Source organism: Lagenorhynchus albirostris, chromosome 16, assembly GCF_949774975.1.
Source record: "Lagenorhynchus albirostris chromosome 16, mLagAlb1.1, whole genome shotgun sequence".
Taxonomy (NCBI): domain Eukaryota; kingdom Metazoa; phylum Chordata; class Mammalia; order Artiodactyla; family Delphinidae; genus Lagenorhynchus; species Lagenorhynchus albirostris.
The window spans coordinates 75,174,876-75,199,959 of NC_083110.1; the positions used below are offsets into that span (position 1 = coordinate 75,174,876).

Genomic DNA, 25,084 nt, shown 5'->3' on the forward strand with positions numbered 1-25,084 from the left:
GAAAGTTGGTGTAAGCTGTTAAATTTTGGGGTGCCTTCTTCACCGAAGCAGGTAACTGATGCAGGTCCCATGGGAGTAGATGAAAAGGAGGAGTCTGCCTCCTGCGAAGGCCTGGGCTGCTTGGGTCGGGGGAGCAGCTGACAGCCAACAGCTGCCTGACACCAGGAAGCCTCAGCAGCTAGGTCTTACCTTGAGGACGCCCTGGAGATCGGGTCCTGTAAGGAGAAAAGGAGGGAAGCCACCAAACAGAAATAGACTCACAGAGAAAGAACTTATGGTTACCGGGGGGGAAGGGTGGGGGGGATGGATAGTTAAGGAGTTTGAGATTGACATGTACACACTGCTATATTTAAAATAGATAACCAACAAGGACCTACTGTATAGCACAGGGAGCTCTGCTCAATACTCTGTAATAACCTAAATGGGAAAAGAATTTGAAAAAGAATAGATACATGTATAACTGAATCACTCCGCTGTACACCTGAAACTAACACATTGTTAATCAACTCTACTCCAACATAAAATAAAAATCTGGGGGCTTCCCTAGTGGCGCAGTGGTTAAGAATCCGCCTGCCAGTGCAGGGGACATGGGTTCGAGCCCTGGTCCGGGAAGATTCCACATGCCGTGGAACAACTAAGCCCGTGCACCACAACTACTGAGCCTGCACTCTAGAGCCCACAAGGCAAAATTACTGAGCCCACGTGCCACAACTACAGAAGCCCATGCGCCTAGAGCCTGTGCTCAGCAACAAGAGAAGCCACTGCAATGAGAAGCCTGTGCACTTCAAAGAAGAGTAGCCCCCACTCACTGCAAATGCAGAAAGCCCGTGCACAGCAACGAAGACCCAACCCAGCCAAAAATAAGTAAATAAAATAAATAAATTTTAAAAAAATTAAAAATAAATAAAATTTAAAACTTTTTAAATAAAATTTTTTTAAAGCTAAGAAAAGAAAAGAAAGAAAAAAAGAGAAAGAGGGAAGCCACCTGGGGCAGAGCTGCAGGAGTAATAAGGACCAGGGCACTCGGTTTCCATGGGGAATAAATAAACTTTAATAATGGTGGGAAGCAGCTTTGTGCATGTACTCTTTCCAGGCGCTGCCTTCTTCCAGGCAGCTGGCCTTTGACACGTCACTGGGGTGGATTCCCCGTGATATAAAATCCTGACTCAGCAGCATTAGGTCTCCAGGGAATTCGGCCAGGTGCAAAAGATTTCTGTTCGTTAAGCCAGCAATGGATCTTTCTGCTTTTTTTGGAGGGAGGAATGGTTTCAGATCATTTGGATGGTACGTCACACATTTTTTTGGTCCTTCTGACTTGAAAATTACGTTCATTTTTATTTCCTGTCTTTTCGTGGTTTTGCTCTCTGCCTCATCTCTCTTCTCTTGATGGGCATAGTCGCAGGGATCGGCGTCTCGGTCATCCTTGCCTTCCCCAGGTTTGTCCCTTGCCGGGAGGCCCAGGCCCCCTCCAGACAGAAGCAAAGAGCTCCTAAATCTTTCAATGTAGGGTAAAGGCTGCTTATTCCTCAGGGCTCGAGCGAGCTGCATTCGTTCTACGTGCTTGCTGACGTTCAGCCTCTCCCGCTGTGGCATTTTGAACTCCTCTGGGGGCACCATCACCTTCGCCGTCCATATTTTTTCTAGGGGTCCACAGGTGGCACAAGGAGGGGTGAGTTGCTTCCTATATTCCACCGCCCTTTTATAGTCTGAAGACAGCACCTGTAGTTCCTTGAGCATTTTCCGTTCTTCTTCTTGCTTATAAGTCAGAAACCTCCTGGATGCTATGGTGTGAACACCACCTAGACGCTGACAACGGGAAAGGGATGGTTAAAATCTCAACGGGACAGGAGTAGGGGGGACCCACAGGAACAACTACCTAGTGGCACCTTCACCCTCCATCGCTGAGGGTGCCCGAGCCCCTGGGTAGTGAGAAAGAGCACAGATCTTTGGGGTTAGACGAGCCTGGGTTCAACTCCTGACTCTCCTTCTTACCTACTATGAATTTGAAAGAATTTTATTGATCTTACAGGCCCCTGTGAGGTCTCCGTAAGATATACATGAAAGCAACTAGTGCAAGAAAAGGGCTTGAGAAAAGGCAGCTTCCGTGACTTGTTATCACTTGTAGTTATATTCCTACTTGGGACTTCGAAATTAGAGAGTATTTTGCTTTGGCTATGCAGGTGTGGAGGCCACTAGCTCACAACGGCCAAGTAGTGGCCAACTCCAGTCTGCTGTTTGGGAGACTTACCTCTCTATTGCTGGTGGTTTCTGAACCTCTGGCTCCCCTAGCCTAACTGCCTGGCTTCCATGGGGCTTCCCTGTGTATAAATTTCACAGCACTTACTAGGATCTCTTTTTCCAAGGGGGAGTATTTTCCGAGGGCAACGCGTGGGTCTGATTTGCAGAATTTGGTCCATATCCTGGAAGGCAGAGAGGTGTATTAGAACTCGGAAAGGGTCCTCCTAGTTTCCCCTTTGGAATGGGAAATCTCCAAAGGGTGATTCTACATTAGTCAGGGTAGGGTCACTGTGACCAGGGTTTCTACAGCCTTAGAGTGGGCTCCTCCACTTGGCCTGGTTCTGACATGGGTGGGAAGGAATAGACCAGAAGCACAGGTCATACTCACCCCAATGGTGAAGCAGAACATGGATCCCCCTGGCAGCACAGGGAGTCTTTATCCTGAAAGGAATCGCTTATATTGAATACCTGGATTGGTATTCCATGCTTATTTGACTTCCCCTCTGTAGTCATCCTTTCTTGGGCCCTTGAATCTCTAGCCCTCTGTTTTCCAGTCTTCTGACAGCCATTCTCCCATTCTCTGATCATACTCTGGCAATAGGCTAAGATGGGAGGTGTCAGTGCCTGGAGTTTCTTTGTAAGACAGTTTTAATGGGAACCCAAGGGACAGTCACAAACTTCTTGCATCATAACTGGCCTACGTGGAGCTATTGTGAGGTCTGAGTTTAGGCAACAAATGACCCCTCGGGGTGAAATGGATGCACACTACCATGCTCCTGGCGTGTTGGAGTCTAAAGGAATAGAGTGGGCAGAGAGTGTGGCTGGGAGATGATCTGACCACGTCACTGCCACTTATGTGCCCATAAAGACTGCTCAGTTCTTTCAGGATGAAGGCTCATCAGCTAAAGTCTCTCCCTGTTGTTGGCTTGCCTCTCCAATCTTAGCTCCAGTCTTAGTTCCTCATGCTCCATCCATGAACTCTATCTATGGTTCTTGGAATCAGCTTCTAGACATGCTCCCCGCTGTCTCAAATACCTCTCTCCCCCTAGACAACTTGCTTATCTTTCAGGGCCCAGCTTAACTATTGCTTCCTCTGAAGATTTCCTTGCAGAATAAATTATCCCTTGGCCCACATTCTCACAGCACTTCCTGTATCATGCTATAGTGCTTTGTCACGTATTGACTTGCTTGTCCAATAAATAGGTCTGTCTCTCCCTCTGCTCAAAAGCAGGTGCCAATAGCATCTTGTTCTTTGCACTGGGGCTGTTTATCATGGGATCTAGTATAGAGCAGATGTTCAGCCTGTTGACCTAATAAGCAATCATCTTGGGTTCCTGCCCAAAAGTGGGGTCAAGAGTGTTGCTGCTGGGAATGTATATTGGCATAATCCTGTAGAAAGTAATTAGGCAATATATACCAAAAGTTACAAGTGTGTTTACCCTTTGACCCAGCAATTACATGTATAAAATAAAATATACACAAGTTTGTTAGTGCAGCCTTGTGTGAGATGACAAACCTAATGGGAAACTCAAATGTCCATTAACAGGTGGCTGGCTAGAGAGTTATGGTTGACCATATAATGGAATACTATATAGGAGTAATAGGACTATAGAAGTAATAAAAAGATCTTTAGTTATTTGGAAATATCGCTGAGAAATATTGTTCGTGCAAAAAGCAAGGTGCAAAAGTATATAAATTGTAGATGACTTTTTTGTGTTGGAAAGGAAACTTGTATTTGCATAAAGAAACTCTAGAATAATACATACCAAAAAAATGATAAAAATGGTTACCAGAGGTGGGTACCTGGCAGATGAGGAAGAGGTGGGAATGAGCCTTTTCACTGTGTACATTATTATTTCGTCTTGAATATTAGAACAATGTAAGCATATTACCTATTGAAAACATAAGTTTAAAAAGTAAAGAAGCAGCTTATGGAAGAAGTTGTCTCTGACAAGTACTGGTCCTAAAGCTTTCCTTTGCTTCTACCAGGAAACATCCCCAAATGGGGATATTTAGAGCTCGGTCCAGTGCTCGTACCGATGCCAGCCACCCAAAATACATTGGTGCTCCTCTTACCTGGGCAAGTTCAGTTACCTGGAACAGCTGTGAACCTGGAAATAGCAACAAGTGCCTCTGAGCCTCCTGCCCTGTATTCATTGACTCACACATTTGTCCTACAGTCAACTGCTTGCACAAGCCACACAACACCTGGCACATTGCAAGCACTCAACAAATATTTGTGGAACAACCAATGAATGATACATGATAGAATATTATGGGCCTATCAAAAAATCAAGTCTTTGTCAAATTTCCAATAATATGCTCATGATGTAATATGATATTTTAAAAAGACAGAATACAAAACTTTATATATAGAGTATGATCCGGATGCTGTCAATATACAAATATGCAGGAGGAAAAAAGACTAGAAGGAAATTCACAGAGACATCAGCAGTGGACTGTGGGCTGATGGGGGATATTCTAGGGCTGGCCATGTACCAGCAGCCTGGTTACCTCCAGGTATTGAGATGGAGAAGCTATGGCCTTGTCCCAGCAGGTCCAGGTAGAAAAGGGTGGCACTGTCAGGACTCAGCTCCTCCAGGCATCAGGGAAAAGGAGAGTGAGAAAGGGCACCCTGCCACTCTGCCCAGAAGTGATGTCACCATGGCAATGATAGGTTTGGGGTGGGATCTGGAGACAGAGAGAAATTTATTTTAAGGAATTAACATACATGAGTGTGGGCTGGAATATCCAAAATCTGCAGGGTGGTCCAGCAGGCTGGAGACCCAGGGAGAGCCCATGTGGAAATTCAAGTCCACTGGTAGAATTTCCTCTTGTTCAGGGGACGTAAGTCTTTGTTCTCTTCAGGCCTGATTGGATGAGGCCCACCATCATTATGGTGCAATGGCCAATCTGCTTTACTCAAAGTATGCTGATTTAAATGTTAATCTCGTCCAAAAACACCTTCACAGAATAGGATTTCCCTGGTGGTACAGTGGTTAAGAATCCGCCTGCCAATGCAGGGGACACGGGTTCAAGCCCTGGTCTGGGAAAATCCCACACGCTGTGGAGCAACTAAGCCCGTGCACCACAACTACTGAGCCTGCACTCTAGAGCCTGTGAGCCAAAACTACTGAGCCCACGTGCCATAACTACTGAAGCCCGAGCAACTACAGCCTGTGCTCTGCAACAAAGAGAAGCCACCTTCTCTTCAAAGAGAAGACTCATTTATTAATCAGTCTTCTGTTGTTTACATTTAGGCTGTTTTTTTTAAAATTTGGGGCACATTCTTGTCATGTTTCCTTGCACTTATTCTGTCAGGTGCATACCTAAGAGTGGAATTGCTGAGCCCTAGGATACGTGTAGCTTTGATTTCCTAGAGAATTCTCAGCTCTATTCCAAAGTGTCCCTACAATTCACCATTCCACCAGTAAAGTATGAGAATTCCCTCTTGCCAACACTAATGGGTGTCTTGTGATATCTCACTGTGGCTTTAATTTGCGCTTTCTGATTACAAATGAGGTTGAACACTTTTTCTATTGCCCGTTGAGATTACCCTTAGTGAAATGTCTATTCAACAAGTCTTTCGTCTATTTTTTCTAATATTTTTTTTTCTTATTGATATGTACAACTTCTTTACATATTCTTGATATAAGCCCTTTGCCAGTAACCTATGTTGCAAATATCTGCTCCTATTCTAGACTGGCCTCTCTCCTTTCTTACTTTTATGCCAGCTACACTCCAATTTATGAGTCTTTTCCTTGATGGTTAGTGCTTTTCATGACTTGTTTAAGAAATCATTTCCTATCCTAGGTAGGAATGATACTCTACTATATTATATTGCATATATATTTATGAGTTCTCTTATATTATTCTCTAAAAACGTTTTTCTTTTGAACTTTCTTAACTTCCTACCCTCATCTTATTAACTTTAATGTTCACTTTCTACCTCTTTTTCTTTAAGTACATTTTCCAATTTATTATTATAATGGCTATCAAGGAGTATGTGTACATGTGTGTGTTTGTGTGTGCAAGTCGTACACAAGAAGTCCGGGCTTCTCCTCCCCCCTTGCCCTGTCTGTCCCTTCAGTCACCTCCTAGGCTCTGGCTCCCTCTGGTGGATCTTACCACTCACTGAAAGGTGGCTCTGCAAAGCCCCACCAGCCACCCCCCTACTCCTGGGCTAAGATTTCCTATGGAGATAGCCCCCTTGGTTATGAGAATGGTGCTCCTTTCTAACACTGCATTATATCCAGACTTTATATGAGCAGCTGTGTGCCTTAAAATCATAGTTCCCATTACAAAGCCGTTGGCTCTGGGCAGACCAGCCTCCTGGACAGGTCTTCTAGGTCAGTGCTTCTCCAACGTGAATGTGCATATAACCCTCCGGGGAGATCTTATTAAAATGCAGAGATTCGGTAGATTTGGGGTGGAACCTAAAGATCTGCACCTCTAACAACTTCCCAGGGGAGGCCAATGCTGCTGGTCCAAGAGGAACAAAGTTGCAACTCAGTGTGTGGGACTCCTCAGCACGAGGTGCTACTCCAAGTGTGGCCAGGGGGCCAGCAGCAGTGGTATAACCTGGGAGCAGGTTAGAAATGAAGCATTTCAGGCCTTGTCCCAGATGAACTGAGTCACAATCTGCAATTCAACAAGCTGCCCAGGTGAATCCCACACACAGAAAAGTGCGACAGGCAGCTGGTTGGCCCCGTGAGGAATCAGATGACACACACCCTCCACACGGACCCCCATGGAGTCAGCCCAGAGGACTTGTGGTCAGGATTCACCTGCTGTGCACCAACCTGTTTCTAACATCCAGTTTCCCAGACTTACAGATATTGAAAACAAACTTATGTTTACCAAAGCAGGAGCACGAGGGAGAGGGATAAATCAGGAGCTTGGGATGAACATACACACACTACTATATAGATAGATCTATCTATATATCTATAGATATATATCTATATATAGGTATATATAGATATAGATATCGATATCTATATCTATATATCTATCTATAGATAGATAACCACCAAGGACCTACTGTATAGCACAGGGAGCTCTACTCAATATTCTGGGATAATCTACATGAGAAAAGAATCTAAAAAAGAACAATTGTATGTATATGTATAACTGGACCACTTTGCTGTACACCTGAAACTAACACAACATTGTAAATCAATTATACTCCAATAAAATTACAATTAAAAAATCAATCCAGTTTCCAGCTTCCTGTCTGCTTCCTCTTGGCATAAGGATTGAGGAGATGCTGGCTCAAGCAGAGTTGTTACAAATAGTTACTTAGGAATAAACAGGTCCACTTTTGGAGCCTCTGTGGGAGGTCCACCCAGAACAGTGGAACCTATGGATAAGGCGAGGCCTGTTTCCATTTAGACCTCTGGGGAATGCTTGGTCACATGGAGGTGTCAGAAGCAGGGTCTCTAATTCTTTTTTTCTGACTGAGGGGGAACAGATTATTATCTGGGGAAGGTCAAGTCCCAAAAGGGTGATCTAATCAGACCTCAGAATCTAGGCCAGGATGACGATATTCCTGCCTGCATGTGTTTTTTATTTTTTCCCACCAGAATTTCAGGCCCACCAAGGAGGACTCCCCCACCCCAGTGGAATCTGTCCCACGGAGGTGAGTTGAGGTAACAGACACCAGGGCACAAGAAGGAGGGTCTTCCCTAGCCCTTCCCTCACCGATTAACGCAGACCACTGTGCAACACCACCTTCTCAGTCTGAAAGGAGGCTTTGAGAATTCTCCTTTGGCTGCCTGTCTTGCTATTAAGATCCTACCCAAGAGAGTCTGATAGGGTGTGGCCTGGACATTGGGATGTTTGGATGCCCTCCAGGTGGTCCTACCATGTGGGTTAAGAATTACTGTCTTATAGCGATCTGTAGTTATCTTTATTACTATCTCACTCCTCCCATTAGAATGTAAGCTCCAAGAGACCAGGAACTTTTAAAATCTTATTTATTGCTATTTTCACAGTCCCAGCATGGTCTGTGACACATAGAAGGCACTCAATAAATATTTGTGGAATGAAAAAAAAAATAGCTAAGATAGCACTGTAAGTGAACCAAGAAGCCCTGGGCCATAGGATATACTTTACCTACCATAAAATTTGCCTGTTTTAGACATGCATTTCAATGAGTTTTAATAAATTTGCTGAATTGTATAATTCACAATTCAGTTTTAGAATATTTCCCCGAAAAGATCTCTCATGGTCGCTTATAGTTAATCCCCTGGCAACCACTAGTCAACTTTCTATCTCGACAGATTTGCGTTCAAGTGTTTTCTTTTTTCTTTTTTTTTTTTTGCGGTACACGGGCCTCTCACTGCTGTGGCCTCTCCCGTTGCGACGCACAGGCTCAGCGGCCATGGCTCTCGGGCCCAGCCGCTCCGCGGCATGTGGGATCTTCCCGGACCGGGGCACGAATCCGTGTCCACTGCATCGGCAGGCGGACTCTCAACCACTGCGCCACCAGGGAAGCCCAAGTGTTTTCTTTTTAAAATGACCCCTTCCTAGCTTCAAATTACCCTCGCCTCCTTGGCTTTCTGCTGTAGGATGAGTTGGGTTTTTTTGTTGTCCCTCTGTCACCACTAGAGGCACTGCTAAACCCGTGCTCAGGAAACCTGCCCTCTTCCCATGAAGCCGGAAGTACCTGCCTAGGCTTGTAGCTGGGATAATGCCTGAACTCACTTGGAGAATCAGGCTGAAGATCATCTTACCTTTCCGTAGGCTAATGCAGAAACAACTCAGCAGTTCCAAGACTCTATCAGATTATGGAGGGAGGGTGTTAATTGTGGTTTCCCTTATCTTTAAATAACAACTTCCTGTATTAGCCTGGCGTGCAGATGGTGCCAGGCAAACCAGACCATGATTCTGCTGGTCCCACTGCAACCAGACAAAGCAGGAGACCAGGGGATGGACAGCTTCCTGTATCTGGAACGCTCCTTCCTGCCTGTCACTCCTTGTGATCTAGTGGCAGAGCTGAGTCCCCAGGGCAAGGAGGAGCCACCAAATACAGAGGCAAAGACCTGGCACATTTAGGGTCGGGATATAGTGATGGAAAGAGACTGGCATTTGACTGGTAGGTGGACAAACTTTTCACTTTTTCTTCTCTTATGCACAGAAGCCCCCTAGACAGTGGACTAACCATTAACTGTCTGCTCTGCACATTTTGCAAGTATTGACATTACTGGCAAAAGCTGCCCGTTATAGATGCATGTTACAGGGGTATCAAAGCAGGGTACTTAGTCTACTTAAATGTCTGCTTGAATGTAACACTCTGTAGGGAGAACATTTTTCTCTGGGTATGCTTTCTTTGGTACTCACACATGCATACATATGTTCATGTGTGCCCGCATGCCTCCACTCAAGCACGCCATGAGCTCAACTCTGCTAGATGTTGAGGAAACAGAGGAAAAAGACAGGACAGGGTCTCTCTTTTGCAGAAGATCTCACAAAATGGGGTGACACAGGTATACAGAAGGTCAGTGTAGAATGTAATAATGCACATTATAACTGGTGCAAGAAAGGTGGTATTCTGGCAACACTGGGAAGATTCTTAACAGCCAGGGGCTCAGAGAAACTTCCCATGGGGCAAACTATGGGTGTTCAGAGATAAGGTGCATGAGAATTTGGGGAAAGGCTATGCAAGTTTATCCACCTCTCGGGCTTTCTATTAATTTTTGGCCTGGAATAGACTCTACAAACTGCAGCGGGCCTGGAGCAGTAGAGGAGATGGGTGAAGAGAAGCAGGTTGATGGCATTTGCTGAGTGGGGTGAGTCAGTGTTGGCGAGCGGTCTCTGCCCTACTGCAGGGGAGAGTTGATCTCTCACACGGGCCTCTCCCTTCTGCAGTGGAACAAAAGTAGGAATGAGATTTGCCAACAGGAGGAAGGAAGTAAAATTTGCCGTTGTCCCACGGGGGTTTCCGTCATCCTAGAATCCCAGAGTCTTGCATCTGCTCGGGGGCCTCTCTGGAGCACTCACCGCTGTCGGACCCCAGCACCAGACAGTCTCAGCTGGAGACGCCAGGTCTGGCCACTCAGCTCCTCTCTGCCCTGTCCCTCCAGAAGAGTCCCTGGGGCCAGTGCTCTACCCCCAGGGGGACTTCACAGTTGAACTTCCCAGTTCCCAGCCTGACTTGGGGAAGGAGCAATCTCACCTTTGTATCCAGTATGTAACTTTATGCCAGGAACCTAAAGAGACAGAATTTGGGTAGACCCAGGGTCCTGTGGAACAAGATGGAACCAGATGAAGGAAGAACTGTGAAGGAAGAGCTCTGCGTTGTCTCTATGTCAGAATTTGCTAATCCTGTGTTACTCCGGGATTTATCTGGGTGGGGATGTGTCAGGATCATTTTGAACATGGAAAGTGGTGCTCGTCTACAGCACTGGCGCTCAGACTTGGAAAGTGCAGATTCTTTGTTACAACAGGAAACATATGAGAATTGTTCTTGGCTTAAGGTGAGGGTGAGGGTCCAGCAGGTCTCAGACATCAGACAAGGAAGGTAGAATGCGCCTTCAGCTCCTCTCAATGCAAACATCGCTCACATCTCTTTCTGGCAGGACTCTTGTTCTTTGTCTCTGTGACTCAAGATGATGGTAATATTTTAAATGGGTCTTTTCATATGCATGTCACTCATTGCATCTTTCAAGGTGGCATATAAACAATGTGACATTTGGAGAGAAGTGGAAAACAGAAACAGGCTTTTTAAAAAGTACGCATACAGGGCTTCCCTGGTGGCGCAATGGTTGAGAGTCCGCCTGCCGATGCAGGGGACACGGGTTCGTGCCCCTGTCCGGGAAGATCCCACATGCCCCAGAGCAGCTAGGCCCGTGAGCCATGGCCGCTGAGCCTGTGCATCCGGAGCCTGTGCTCCACAACGGGAGAGGCCAAAACAGTGAGAAGCCCGCGTACTGCAAAAAACAAACAAACAAAAAAAACCAACCACTTAGTTGTCTGTCACGGCTTTGTGGGGCAGGGCTTGGCTGGGAGAGTCTTCCACTCCACACAGCACTGAGCAGGGTCACCTAGTGGCTGGTTTGGAGAGTCCAGGACAGCTGCACTCCAATGCCTGGGGTCCTGGTGGAGCCCTGGAGGGCTCAGCCAGGGGCCCTCTTCCTTTCCAGGCAGTCTCAGGGCCTCTTCACATTCCCAAGGTCTCTCCAGGTAATCAGACCTCTTACGGGGTGGCTCAGGGTGCCACGAGCAAGCCACGGTTCCCAGAGACAGGAAGTGGAAGCTGCCAGTGTCTTAAGGCACAGCATCGCTTCTGCCATACTCTGCTGGTCAGACCGTCAGAGAGCCCACCCAGGTTCAAGGGAGGGGACCCACCTCGCGACGAGAGGCATGTCCGAGAATCTGTGGCCTTCTTTAACCTACCACAGGAATTCTCTCAGCACCTTCAGACTTTTCTCAGTTTGCACTAAGTACACGGACATTTCTAAGGAGACCCTTTACATTTTGCTAACCTAGTAGATGAGACTATTTTCCCCTGGAGGTCATCAGTATCTTTTTTTTTTCCTTCTGGGTCTTTCCACAGCTTCTCAGGATCGCGTAACAGGTAGCCGCTTGTTTTAAATTGACATGGTAATAACTCCATGCCAAGAGGACCATCATAGGAGATGCCAGGCGGTGTGCTCAGGAAAAGGCACAGAGAGGCTGGTGTGGCGTGGCTGAGGTGCTGCTTCCTTGCTGCTCAAGCCCATCCTGTTGCAGCCCCTTCCACAAGAAGGCAGGGCAGCCGGGACTCAATCGGAGGAGCGTCTCTGTCCTCACTGCAGCCTTGCCGAGGGGCGTGGCATTAGTACTTCTAATGCCTGTAAATGCTGACTTGTTGTTTTATGATTTTTTAAAAAACTTTTGTTGAAGTTTAGTTGATGCACAGTATTATATGTTACAGGTATATGATAGAGTGATTTACAATTTTTTAAGGTTATACTCCATTTATAGTTATTATGAAATATTGGCTATATTCCCCACACTGTGTAGCTTATTTTATACGTAACAATTTGTACCTCTTACTCCCCTACCTGTATATTGCCCCTCCCCACTTCTCTCTCCCCACTGGTAACCACTACTTTGTTCCCTCTATCTGTGAGTCTGCTAAGAAGCATGTTTTTAATGAAAATAACTGGATAGAAGTAGCAGAATAAATGCCGACATCCATATATAATGAAGGGGAACAATAAGTTTTGTATAAAATTGTAAACGCTGACTTTCAGGCTGGGAAGGGGGCGTGTGGATTTGCCCAGGTCAGAGTAGGCAGGAGGGTGACAAGGGACTTGAAGAGAATGTGGCTCGGTCTGTCTGGCTGTTCTCAGCCTGCTGCCTCTGGGCACCATCCAGCAGCGGACACCCACGACGGGCACCAGCTCATCACCCCCTGCCAGCTCCCCGGGGTTTCAGCATCAGCGTGATGAGGCCCAGTTATTGTAACCTACAAGCGCAGTCAACACTAGCGCTCTGTGCCCGTCACCACTTCCCACCGTCCATCGTGGGAAAGGCCAGGAATCTGTGCGATTCCAGGAGGAGGTGGGCAGGGGAGAACAGAAAGAAGAAAGTTAAGCATCTTCATAATTTGGCTACAAGGTCAATAAAACATTATGTTTTCAAATTTCCTCTAAAATAATTTGACAATTCTAAGTTTTCTGCTTTTTTGTGTGGCATGCTGCTTTACATATGTATGTTTGTGTGTGTGTATCAATTGATATTAACATGACAACTAGTATGGAAGAATTAGATTTTACTTGTATAATTCTTTTTTCTTTTTATAAAATTTATTTATTTATTTATTTTTGGCTGCGTTGGGTCTTCGTTGCTGCGCGCGGGCTTTCTCTAGTTGCGGCAAGCGGGAGCTACTCTTTGTTGCAGTGCATGGGCTTCTCATTGCGGTGGCTTCTCTTGTTGCGGAGCATGGGCTCTAGGTGCACAGGCTTCAGTAGCTGTGGCACGTGGGCTCAGTAGTTGTGGCTTGCAGGCTCTAGAGCGCAGGCTCAGTAGTTGTGGTGCACGGGCTTAGTTGCTCCACGGCATGTAGGATCTTCCTGGACCAGGGCTCGAACCCGTGTCCCCTGCATTGGCAGGCAGATTCTTAACCACTGTGCCGCCAGGAAAGCCTCTTGTTTAATTCTTATAAATCCAAAACCTGTAAGTTCCAGTTGCAGTAGATACTGAGTTGAAGAAAACACAATCTACCCAGAAAAAGTGATGAAAAAGTAGTGAAAGGGAGGTCATAACCTCCAGTCATAACCTCCCAAAACAGTCCACCCCACCCCCATTCCCTCCATCTCAGATTCCTCAGACCCAAACCTCGTCAGACTCACCCCTTCCCCAGGCATGTCCAGCCTCAGTCTCTGTCTCTCTTTCCCAAACCCTCATGTCGATCTGCTCTGCCTCTCTCCCAGCAAGCGAGAACCCTTCCACTTTAGAAAGAGCGAGGAGAGAGTAAACAGACAGGACAAAGATAATATTTTCTTCATCAGATGATAGAGGGAGGGAGAAAGGCAGGGAGCTCTCGCGCATTAATACTTTTTGACCCATAAGAATTAGATTGAATGGACTCTCCTTCCCAGGAGACATTTAGGCTAAAGATCCATCCGACGGCAGCCTGACTCCACCAGGCCGCTGGCTGTGAGGCAGTCGTTAGTGAGGCGATGGAGGCACCTCCTGGCGTCCTTTATCCTGTCATTTCAGGAGGAAGTAACTCTCGTGGAGGGGTGATTTCTAGTGTCTCTGGCTCATTTTCCAGTCCGCTGCATCCAGGAGACTACCCAACAGACGTCCAGTGTGTTTGGGAGATCCACGTGGATAAAAAATTCCGCATAGAACTCATGATTCCAACTTTGAAGTAAGAAAACAACTTTTAAAGGGAAGAGTCCACCTAAATAAGAGTATGGCCTTGTGAAATCATAATAAAGATGTTTCTTTTAGTGGGAAACATTTAGGGGCAAAACGAGAAGAATGCCAAATTCTTTCCAGTTTGAAGCTGGAGTTGCTTTTGTAGTGCTATCCAATGAGCTACTTCTAGCTTGAAAAATTCAATAAGTGGTTTATTAACATATTCGACTTAACATTCCTATGATGGTTTTTCTTTTGATTTTTTTCTAAAAATATCCTTATCAGCTTTGCCCTCACTATACACTGGGTACCAATATTTATTCTCTTAGACTTTCTTTTTCTTTACATTTTAAACAAGCTTAAAAATTAAGAGGCTTTCCATACACATACATTAGCTGGCTACTCCAGCCTTGAGCCCCACATCCTCTAAATGTTGCCACAGAGTGAAAGGGGATGGTAGAGTCATTGCCTCATCTCTGATATAAAAAGGATAGAATTTCCTAAGTCATTGCCATTTTTTAACCTTCAGGACATAAAGTAATAGCTGACTTTTTTTAGTGTGCTCAGATTCTGTACTATGTATTGTATATGCTTTGTCATGTTCCAGCATCACTTTAGCCCTACGATAGATGTCCTTCTCATCCCAATTAGAGACAAAGAAGCTGAGGCTCAGAGAGGTTAACTAACTGGCCCAAGGCCAACCTTCTAGTTCTGTTGGATGTAGATGGCCTAGCTCTTCACCAGTATATGGTTCTGTAAGCAGAGTCTGTACAAAGCCCTTCTTCTTGTTGTCTGTGACACACATCATGCTACAAACACAACAATACTGTGAAATGCTATGAAAATCCCCCTTTATCATGCACTGAATTGTTGCTCGGTCCACGGAGTCCAACATGCCCTGTGACAAATGATATCCTAGAAACACGTTATCTTTGTTGACTAAAACCCTAAGGACACAGCCCACAATGAAGTGAGAGCCTTGAACCCAAACCTCTAAAGCCTGTCATGTTATCAGTTATCCATTTCTTCAAAATCAGCTCTCATACACATCCTTTTGGATAATTACCAAAGTGCAAATACTCTTCTACATGCCGACATTATTTTAATTTTATTTTTTTAATATCTATTTATTTATTTATTATGGCTGCGCCGGGTCTTAGTTGTGGCACGCAGGATCTTCCTTGCAGCATGCGGGCTCTTAGTTGCGGCATGCGGGATCTAGTGCCCTGACCAGGGATGGAACCTGGGCCCCCTGCATTGGGAGCACGCAGTCTTAACCACTGGACCACCAGGGAAGTCCCTGTTTTTATTTTAAAATCAAGTTTTTTCTCCCCAAGAATTTGGGTATGGAAAATGTTGTGAAATACAGAGGTAGGAAAATCAGGCTGTGATGTTGGTTACATGCTGATCACTGGGATGATTTTACTGTTCAGATTTTATCTGCAGTGTATATTCGCATTTCCTAATGTTCTGTGTAAGTTGTGATTGGCCAAAACCGTTATGATTTTTAAATTTCTATTACTAAGTTGTAACCATAAGCCTCACACATTACTCAGACAAAGATAATAAGAGTTCTGTTAATAAGGCATCTGAAAAAGTTAATTGATATTTTATATATTAATATGCAATTTAAAGTATAATCCAACTATTTAATCCTGTGATTGTCATACTTTTCAAACTTTAAGATCTAGGATGCCCTAACCTGCCGCTAACCCTCCGCTGTGATTCCCCCAGGCTGGAAGACATCCTTGGATGCCCATATGACTCACTTGAAATCTCTGACGGCCCCAGGATTGCCTGCTGTCCATGGGCAATTTCTGTGCCTCAGTAGCTGTGATGTTTTTCTCCTCCTCTGACATCAGGACTGTGGTGTTCTGAAGTGATTCTGTGATCACCAACAGTGGCTTTTATGCTCTTTTCAATGCAATTCCGCAGGGCGAAAGAGCGTCAGGTAGGAAGCTTCAAGCAGGTTTTTGGCCCTAAAAAGACAGAACAGTTTTCTAATTTAAGGGATTCCCCTCTTAGCAGAGGCCTGGGATTCAGTTTTAAAAGCACACACACACACACACACATAAGCCCTGCTGCATCGCTGCTAGATTTTTCCATTAAGAGGGCCTCATGAGCGATGAAATAAGGCAGTGACGTGCAGCCTGTATGTTGAATGGGCAGGCGGCTCCTCTCCACAGCTGCATCCGGCACTGCCGGCTGCCTGGGAACTGTCCAGGGTGCTGAAATGTAAAAGTCAAACTTGCAAGAATTCTCTTCCCTCCACCAGCTGGTTCACTCTACATCTTGCCTGCATTGGACCCTAGACTCACCCAAATAAGAGGCTTGGGGACTCCTTAATGGATGGACGCTATAGCCTGTCATTCCAGGACCAGGTCCAGTTTGTACCCAGAAAGCATACTTACCTGCCGATTGTGGGGCCCCAGTAACTCAGGTCATTAGGAATTCGGATGGAAACTCTCTGGGTGTATTTTGAAGCTGGGGGGTGTTTGTTTCTGAGTAAGGGAATTCCTTATATATTTTACCTTCAAAAGCATGCTTGAGATCTTGCCCTGGGGAGGCTAAGGTCCAGCATTTGAAATCCAGACCATTCATTGACTCAAGATCATCATTTTCTCATCCAATAATCTTCACTAAGGTCCTACTCTGTGTCAGGCCCAGTTATAAGTGCTGGGGACACAGTAAACAGTACTATGTCCTTCCCTCGTGGAGTTTACAGTAGCGTGGATTTGGGTGAGTGGGGAAGGATCAAGACATAAGAAACAAGTAAATAAATAAGATGATCTGGGGGGTAGTGATAAGGCTGGGAATACAGAGCCAGATGGGATAGAAGACAGTGCCTGGGGTGGAGGAGGTGCTATTGTGGATTGAATGGGGATGGCGGCCTTGCTGAGGAGGTTATATGTGATGAGTGCCCATGAAGGGGCATTCTAGGCAGAGAGAATAGCAATGCAAGGGCTGCTCCCAGGGAGGAAAGAGTTGGACATATTAGAGAAACTGAAAGAAGGCCAGGGTGGCAGAGCCTGTGGACACAGTAAGGGAAGACTGTCCCTAGGGCGTCTCCAGGAGACCACAGGTGACTCCAGCTGGACACAGCCCGTCAGTCCAGAAAAAGCCATTCCCTTTGGGCTTTATGAAGTCCTAGACACCCTTGTGACCAAGTGCCTTCAGGGGACTACATCTACACTTATCCAAGCACTTATCCAAGACATGTCCAAAGAAGCAGCTGGGAACCCATTTCCCCAGGAACCCAGCTTTACAAGATCTGCAGAACCCAAGGTGTGCTGGGGCTAAGCACTGTGCCTTATAGTCACACTCTTGTTGGCTTGTCACCTCTGAGATACATGCTGCTAGAAGCCCCATTTTACAAATGAGGAAACTGGGGCCCAGGGAGATGAAATAACTTGTCAAAGGTTACACAACTAGGGAGAAGTAGAGCTGGGATCCAAACCCGCCTCTGTCTCACTCTTAAGCCCTTCAGCCCAACGTATTACGGAATCAAGACAGCCTTAAGGCTTCATTCTTGCATTTATTTCCCTTAGCCACAAATACAGGAGCTAGAAATCCTTCTTACTTAAAACTCCCTACACTCAAAAATAAAATCCTGGGCTTCCCTGGTGGCGTAGTGGTTGGGAGTCCACCTGCCAATGCAGGGGACACGGGTTCACACCCCGTTCTGGGAGGATCTCACATGCCGCGGAGCGGCTGAGCCTGTGAGCCATGGCCGCTGAGCCTGCGCATCCGGAGCCTGTGCTCCGCAACGGGAGAGGCCACAGCAGTGAGAGGCCCGCGTACCGCAAAAAATAAATAAATAAATAAAATCCTGCTTTGTTTAGAAGATGGACCGGAGCTGCGGCTGGTGGGTGGTTCTGGACAGTGCTCAGGACGCCTGGAGATCCTCCATGAGGGGCCTGGGGCACCGTGTGTGACCACCTATGGGACCTGAATGAAGCTGAGGTCGTGTGCCGACAGCTGGGGTATGGAAGGGCCGTCACTGCCCCTGGAACGGCCCACTTCAGCCTGGGCTCTGGAGACATCCTCCTGGACAACAGTCAGTGTTCGGGAAGCGAGAACCACCTTGGCCAGTGCCCCAGCTCTGGCTGGCAGACCACAATTGTGGTCACCATGAGGATGCTGGCGTCATCTGCTCAGGTACCTCTCCTCCTGTGGCAGGTTCTTTCTGGTCTTTCAGCATCTCGGGTGGAAGGTGTGCACAGAGCAGGGCCAGGTGACCAGACAGATGAATGTCCCTTCAGCCGGGCTGGCAGAGAACGCTGAGAGCCACGCTCTCTTCTGAACACACACTCCAGGGCCACACAATTTTCTGGTCCTATTCCTTGCAGCCTCTCTCAGGTCTGGAACTGCTTCTCCAGAGTCTAAACATGCCCTGTTCTTGCTTGTGTAAGACGAAGCCTGCCTGTTTGGGACTTGCCCACACTAGAAAGCCACCACTTGTCTTTATAAAATTTAACTTAGATTTCCTAAATTTACCTCTTTTTAATGCATGCAGATGCAGGGGACTGGGTTCCAGATGTGATTCCTGCACCCCCAGGTAGGTCTGACACCGAACCCATTATCTCTGCAAAGTGAATAAGAAATTTAACCTTGGGACTTCCCTGGTGGTGCAGTGGTTAAGAATCCGCCTGCCAATGCAGGGGACATGGGTTCGATCCCTGGTCTGGGAAGACCCCACATGCCGTGGAGTAGCTAAGCCCGTGCGCCACAACTACTGAGCCTGCGCTCTAGAGCCCGCGAGCCACAACTACTGAGCCCATGTGCCACAACTACTAAAGCCTGCGTGCCTAGAGCCCGTGCTCCCCAACAAGAGAAACCACTGCAATGAGAAGCCCATGTACCGCAACGAAGAGTAGCCCCCGCTCGCCGCAACTAGAGAAAGCCCGTGCATAGCAATGAAGACCCAATGCAGCCAAAAATAAATAAATAAATTTACATTAAAAAAGGAAAAAAAAGAAATCTAACCTCTGTCTGGACCCAGACACTGGAATCACCCAGAGAGCTTTAAAAACTTCCGATGCTCAAGCTGCACCCCAGACCAGTCACATCAGCTCTTCTGGGGTCACAGCCAGTCATCGGTGGTATTTAAAGCTTCCTGTGTGATTCCAACATGCAGCCAAGGCTGAGAACCGGGGGCATGGTCAACGAGCTAAAAGTCACATTTCCCAAATGAAATGGCATCTGAAACTCTCCTCTCTGGACAACAGATCACAGAGCGGCAGGAGGGGACGGAGAGAGGATGGTTCCATCACAGTGGCTGAGAAGAGGGTTGATACAGAGAGGAAGGAGGAAAGGTTTACCTCTCAGGGATACGAATTAGAGAGTGAAAGCATGCAAGTAAACAAAGCAGCACTGAATGTCGAGCTCTCCCAGTGGGTAGAAAGCAGACTGGGGAAGTGAAAACATTTGGGGCTCCTCTGTGGGCCTCCTGGCTTAGCCAACACAGCAGGAATAGAGAAAGGTACACCTTCTTCAGGTAACCTACTCAAAGTCGATGTGCAGCAGTGACCTCCTAACTCAGACTCCTGCTGCATCAGAGCACCTACGGTCCTGCCTCCTGCCTCTGCCTGCCTCTCCAGGACAAGTTCTCAGCCGCTTGCTTCCCTGCTCACTGGCACCCTGGGCCCCACACACCCTCCTCCCAGCCTTACCCAGTGACTGGTGCCACTCTCTGCCCTCAGTGGTGGCCTGGGTCGGGAAAGTCGGGGTCAGGGGTGCTCCTTGCAGTGTCTGGGGGCCAGGTGAGGTGGCTGGCAGCTGTCCCTACCTTGGGCTGGCACCACTATGGTGCATTTGGAGGGACACGCGTTGGGAGCCTCTTACCCACTCCAGTCCAGGTTCCGAGGGCGTCCCAGGTGGAGGTTGCCATCCCTTGTAGGTTGCCCTTTTGGTGCGGGTTGCAGAGGCAGAACTATGGGAAGGGGCCCGTCTTACTTCATTGGAATACTTGTCCAACCTATGGCTTTCCCCACCATGGCTCTCACTCAGCTTTCCGGGTCTGAAAGCTGCATTGTCCCTCTGCATTTTGGCACCTGATAAATTTCTACAGGCACTGTGGCATGTTCATAAGCCCAGATGTTACTGTAGGTGATGCCTCATGACTGGTCAGTCTCAGGACAGCCCTTGGGTTGGTGGACCCCAGCACAGAAGAGAAAACAAATCATGTGACTGTGTGTTGTCTGTGATTTCCTGGTGAATCACTGCAAGAAGGGGAGAGGTTGCATCTCAGATCAGGGAGAAAAGAGGAATGAGTGTGTCCACACCATATATTAAGGTTCAACAGTAGTAGCAGCTTCATTCATTTGTACCTAGGTATTGATATAAGGTGATGTTATCGTGCCAAGCTTTTTCCTGATTGTTTTGGTTCTGATTTTTGCAGCTGCCATTCCCCAAGCACCTATCGCACAAGGTAACTCTCTTCTGCTGAAAGTATAACCTATAAAGGGTGGAATCATGGTGATAATTCATGAAAGTAGAACAGACGTCTGCTGTCCTGCCGGCATGAGGGGAAGGAGGTGGTGGGACGGAGCCCTCACAAGTAGGTGGATTGTCTGCATCTTAGATGGGCTGGTTTGCACGGCAGGAAGCTGGGGAGAGCATTAAGGATGTGTCACTGGACACCCCACACCTGCCATGTACGTATCCAATCCGTTTCCAGTCTCACCTACAGTCGTAGGGTCCTGCCTACCTGTCATACATCTCTCCTCCTCCCTCACCCCCTCTCAGGGCACAGCCACACACCAGCCAAGCCACAACCGCGTCTACACCAGCCAAGCCACAACCGCGTCTACACCAGCACGATCCCCTCCCAGTTTGTGACTCACTTCCGAGCTTGCTGGAGTTCTGGATTCTGTACTCGGGAAAATGCACGTTGCGTGCCTGAAGAACCCAGCCCCGGCTCTCTCGTTTGTTTTCACAGGAGGAAGTCACTTTTGTGGGGGAGTCATTTCAAGTCTGTCAGGCTCCTTCTCCAGGAAGAGTGTATAACCACAAAATCATTTTTGTGGGTACATTTAACAATGTAACATGTCCCAAAGCAAGATCCCTATGCTATTCATCTATTCTTTCACATCCCTGTTTAGACACATGCCAAGAAAACCCAAAACCAACATGCTTGGTATTTTTGGAGGTTGAATTCATTCAAACCACCTGCATGATGCTAAGTGACCACTTCAACTCCACACTTCGCAGTTTGTCTCTTTGGTTGTGTAGACCATGGTCTTTCTTATCCCTTTCGCTCTAAAAATTCTAGTTTTCATCTCAGAGGTTTCTGCCCCAGAAACCATGCTGGAAACCCCCGGGTGTCTGGGAGGAGAGCAGGCCCCAGACATTTCCAGGCCAGCAGGGAGAGCCCTGCAGCTGTCCTCTCTAGCCTTGGCTGGCCCAGCTCCCCCTGCAAACCTCATGTGCTGACCACAGCGCTGGGGCCAGAGGACACAGAAGTCAGGAACCACCTGCAGTGGTGACCAGCCCCAGGCCACCTATGGGAAAAACAGCACTATAAAAAGGTCCTCCTGTATCTGATTTCAGGGTCAGTGAATGAGCAACCTTTTAGGTGCTGAGGACACAGCAGCCAACAAGACCGACAGGGCCACAGCTCCACGGCTCTTACATTCGAGAGAAGGGAGAGAGGCACTGGATAAACACACAAATGAGAGTCCTTTATAGTGAAAAGGGTTAAGAAGATAATCAAACGAGGAAGAGGCTAGAAAATGCTTTGGGGCCACTTTGAACAGGGTGGTCAAAGAGCTGAGGCCTGAACAAGGAGCTGGAGCCAAGTACAGAGGAACAAGGGCTCCAGGCAGGGGGTCGGCCAGTGCAGAGCCCCCAAGCCGACAGCCAGCTTGGAGAGCTCGAGGGAGAGACTCAGGCCCAGCAGCCACGGGAAGCCCAGAGTTCGGCTGGAAGTGGGCAGGGCCATGTGGTCCTGGAGTTTAGCTTTCCTTCTTAGCTGTGTCCTCTCAACGAGGGTGACATCCCCTTCAAGGGGGAAGAGAGACATTGATTCTTAGAAGCAAAAAAGGAAAACAAGGCAGATCAGTGAGAAACACTGCTGTAAGCTGACAGGGCAGTCCTTGGAGGGTTTCAAGGCAGACTGTCACTGGATCTGAGTTGCACAAGCCAACGCTTCCTTGAACAAACGTCCCTGGGCAGAGTGAGTCTCTGGTGACCCACCAGGCTACAGGAAGGAGGCTGCCAGAGGCAGTGGCCCCTGCTCATCAGCCTTCAGCACCCCCTCGGCCCCTTCAAGTCATGTTGGATTTAAAGGAACATGGCTGAGCATGAAGGTCAGCAGGGCCAGGCCCACAGCTCACAGGGAGCCAGGGCTGACCTGGGGTCAAGAGCAGGGAGGAGCAGTGGAAGAATCCAGCAGCCAGCGTGGACCTCCCACCCCACTTCACATCCCACGGCCTGGCCCTCGCAGGAGGGAAGACGGGAGTCCAGACTCACACACTAGGGGCTCGCTGCATGCACCCCCAACTCCCAAAAACAAGGACATAAGGTCACCCATCATGGCCTCAGGTACCTGCAAGGTCATGCCCGAGGACTCGTGCCCTCCAGCTTCTCAGAAAACTGGCTCCAAGTGGGGGACATGAAGCAGAGGTCTCTGCTCATGAAGAAAGTACTTGTCAGGGAGCCAGGAGCACTGGTCACCAACCTGCCTCTCTCCTCCCAGGAAAGCCTCGGCTCTCTCAGCTACTCCAACTCCATCGGAGGCCAGACACAGGGCCACCCTGGCCAAGTCATTGTACGGCACAAGGTGCCTCAGCTCACATTCACCTGCAAGGTGGATGGCCCGTTAGCAGTTGAAATTGTCCCTGGGGCTGACGTCCCAAAGGAGAATGCCAGCTACGATGTGTCCATATCACTTCTCGAGTTGCCCACGTCCCAGCACGTGGGGAGCATGGGGCCGCACTACGCCAGCCAGAGCAAAGAGGCCTTCCTCCAGGTCACACTCCGTAGCCCCAATCCCTGCCTGCGGCTCTCTGTGGAAACCTGTGTGGCTTCTCCAGATCCTGGTGATTTTGCAACTGTCAGGCATGATTTGATCCAACAAGGGTAAGGAAACTAGAAGGCCCTCGCTGGTTGAATATTATATTCACGTGGCATTCTTTTGGGGACCTGTGGCTTCTTAACTGGTAGTCCTAAATCATAACATTGTGCAGAGAGTCCTCATCATGCCCCAGAAGCAGAGCCCGGGCCCTCACCATCCCTCTCATTCTAGTTGGGGACAAATAATCATAGGAAGTCTAGACAACTTCCCTTGAATCCCCAAAGAGTCCTGGGCAGAACCCTCGCTGTCTCAGGCTCTGCTGTCTCATCCCAGCCGTTCATACCCATGCCCCGCTTCTCTTTAAGTTTTATAACTGTATTACACTCCCCATTCCTCAGGATATTTGGCCTACACTGATGGGCTGGTGGGTTACCCCAGGCTAGGCTCTTACAGTGATGAGATTTATTCTGGTGCCTTTGGTTAAACAAAGGATTTGCCAAGTTAGAACTCTGACAAGTTGTTTGCCTTTATAGCTCCCATGTCCCCCAACCAAGGCAAAATGCTTATGGATGGGTAATTGGCAACCAGTGTGAAGATAACAAAACCCATCACTTACTGATGGCAGCTGCAGAGTAGTGAGAGCCACAGCAGCCTAAAGCCCATGAGAAGCATCATGGTGCCTGTTTCCAAAAAGCCAGTGAGGGGCAAGAGGCAGCACCTTCCAGAGGCAGTGTGAGCCATGGTGCAGGAGGTGCACAGATGTGGCACTAAACTGCACTGAGTCAGAGTGAGAAAGCTCTTCCCTTTTCAATTCTCCCTTTTCAAAATATATCAAGGAGAGGGAGTTCCCTGGAGGTCCAGTGGTTTAAGAATCAGCACTTTCGCTGCCATGGCCCAGGTTCAACCCCTCGTCAGGAAACTAAGATCCTGCAAGCCACGTGGCACAGCCAAAAAACTATTATACACATATAGGAGCGAGGCTGGAATTTAACAACTGACATACTTTTCTTCTGCTTATTTTAGGTTTAATTTGCTCTCCTTTCTCTAGTTTCCTAAGGTGGAAGCTTAGATTATTGATTTTAGATCTTTCTTCTTTCAAATACACTAACTTAATGCTATAAATCTCCCTCTACACATTGCTTTAGCTGCATCCCACAAATTCTGGTAAATTGTATATTCATTTTCACTTCGTTTGAAAGATTTAATTTCTCTTGAGATTTTTTCTTTGATCTTTGGGTTACTTGGTGTTGTTTAATTTCCAAATATTTAGGAATTTTCCAGCAACCTTTCTGTTATTGATTTCTAGATTAATCCCAAAGTGATCTGAAGATGTATTTTCTGTGATTCCTATTCTCTTCAATTTGTTATGGTGTTTTTTTATGGTCCAGAATGTAGTCTATCTTGGTGAATGTTCTATGTGGGCTGGAGAAGAATGTGTATTATGCTGTTGTTGAAGTGTTCTATAAATGCCAATTAGGTCTGGCTGACTGGTGGTGCTGTTTGGGTCATCTGTATCTTTCCTGATTTTCTGCCTGCTGGATCTGTCAATTAGTGACAGAATGGTGTTAAAGTCTCCAACTATAATAATGGATTTGTCAATTTCTCTTTGCAGTTCTATCAGTTTTTGCCTCATATATTTTGATGCTTTATTGTTTGCCACATATACATTAAGGATTGCCACATCTTCTTGGAGGACTGATCCCCCTTCATCATTATGTAATGCCCCTCTTCATCTCTAATAATTATCCTAGCTCTGAAGACTGTTATGTCTGAAATTAATGTAGCTAATCCAGCTTTCTTTTGATTGATATTAGCATGGTAAATCTTTCTCTATCCCTTTACTGTTAATTAATCTTTATCTTTATATTTAAAGTGGGTTTCTTATAGCCAGCATATAGTTGGATCTTGGTTTCATTTTATCTACTCTGGCAGTCTCTGTCTTTAAATTGGTATATCTAGTCCATTCATGTTTAA

At 47.2% G+C, this 25,084-nt stretch overlaps 1 protein-coding gene across 5 annotated transcripts in view; it reads right to left on the bottom strand.

Moving 5' to 3' along the window:
* Nucleotides 1-1,040: 1,040 nt before the first annotated feature.
* Nucleotides 1,041-25,084, bottom strand: part of C16H10orf120 (chromosome 16 C10orf120 homolog) — a 47,587-nt gene continuing 23,543 nt past the window's right edge. Inside the window, exons 2-8 of one of the 5 annotated variants that reach the window (XM_060126029.1) lie at nucleotides 20,424-20,551; nucleotides 20,148-20,315; nucleotides 19,939-20,026; nucleotides 15,864-16,073; nucleotides 2,627-2,679; nucleotides 2,345-2,420; nucleotides 1,041-1,806 (exon numbers count right to left, since the gene is read on the bottom strand). In XM_060126029.1, the coding sequence (XP_059982012.1) occupies nucleotides 1,051-1,806; nucleotides 2,345-2,420; nucleotides 2,627-2,679; nucleotides 15,864-15,953 (975 nt within the window). In that variant the 5' untranslated portion in view covers nucleotides 15,954-16,073; nucleotides 19,939-20,026; nucleotides 20,148-20,315; nucleotides 20,424-20,551 and the 3' untranslated portion in view covers nucleotides 1,041-1,050. Of the gene's footprint in view, nucleotides 1,807-2,344; nucleotides 2,421-2,626; nucleotides 4,296-15,863; nucleotides 16,074-19,882; nucleotides 20,055-20,147; nucleotides 20,316-20,423; nucleotides 20,552-25,084 lie in introns of those variants that run through there. The other 4 variants (XM_060126027.1, XM_060126028.1, XM_060126026.1 and 1 more) reach the window with 4 other exon arrangements.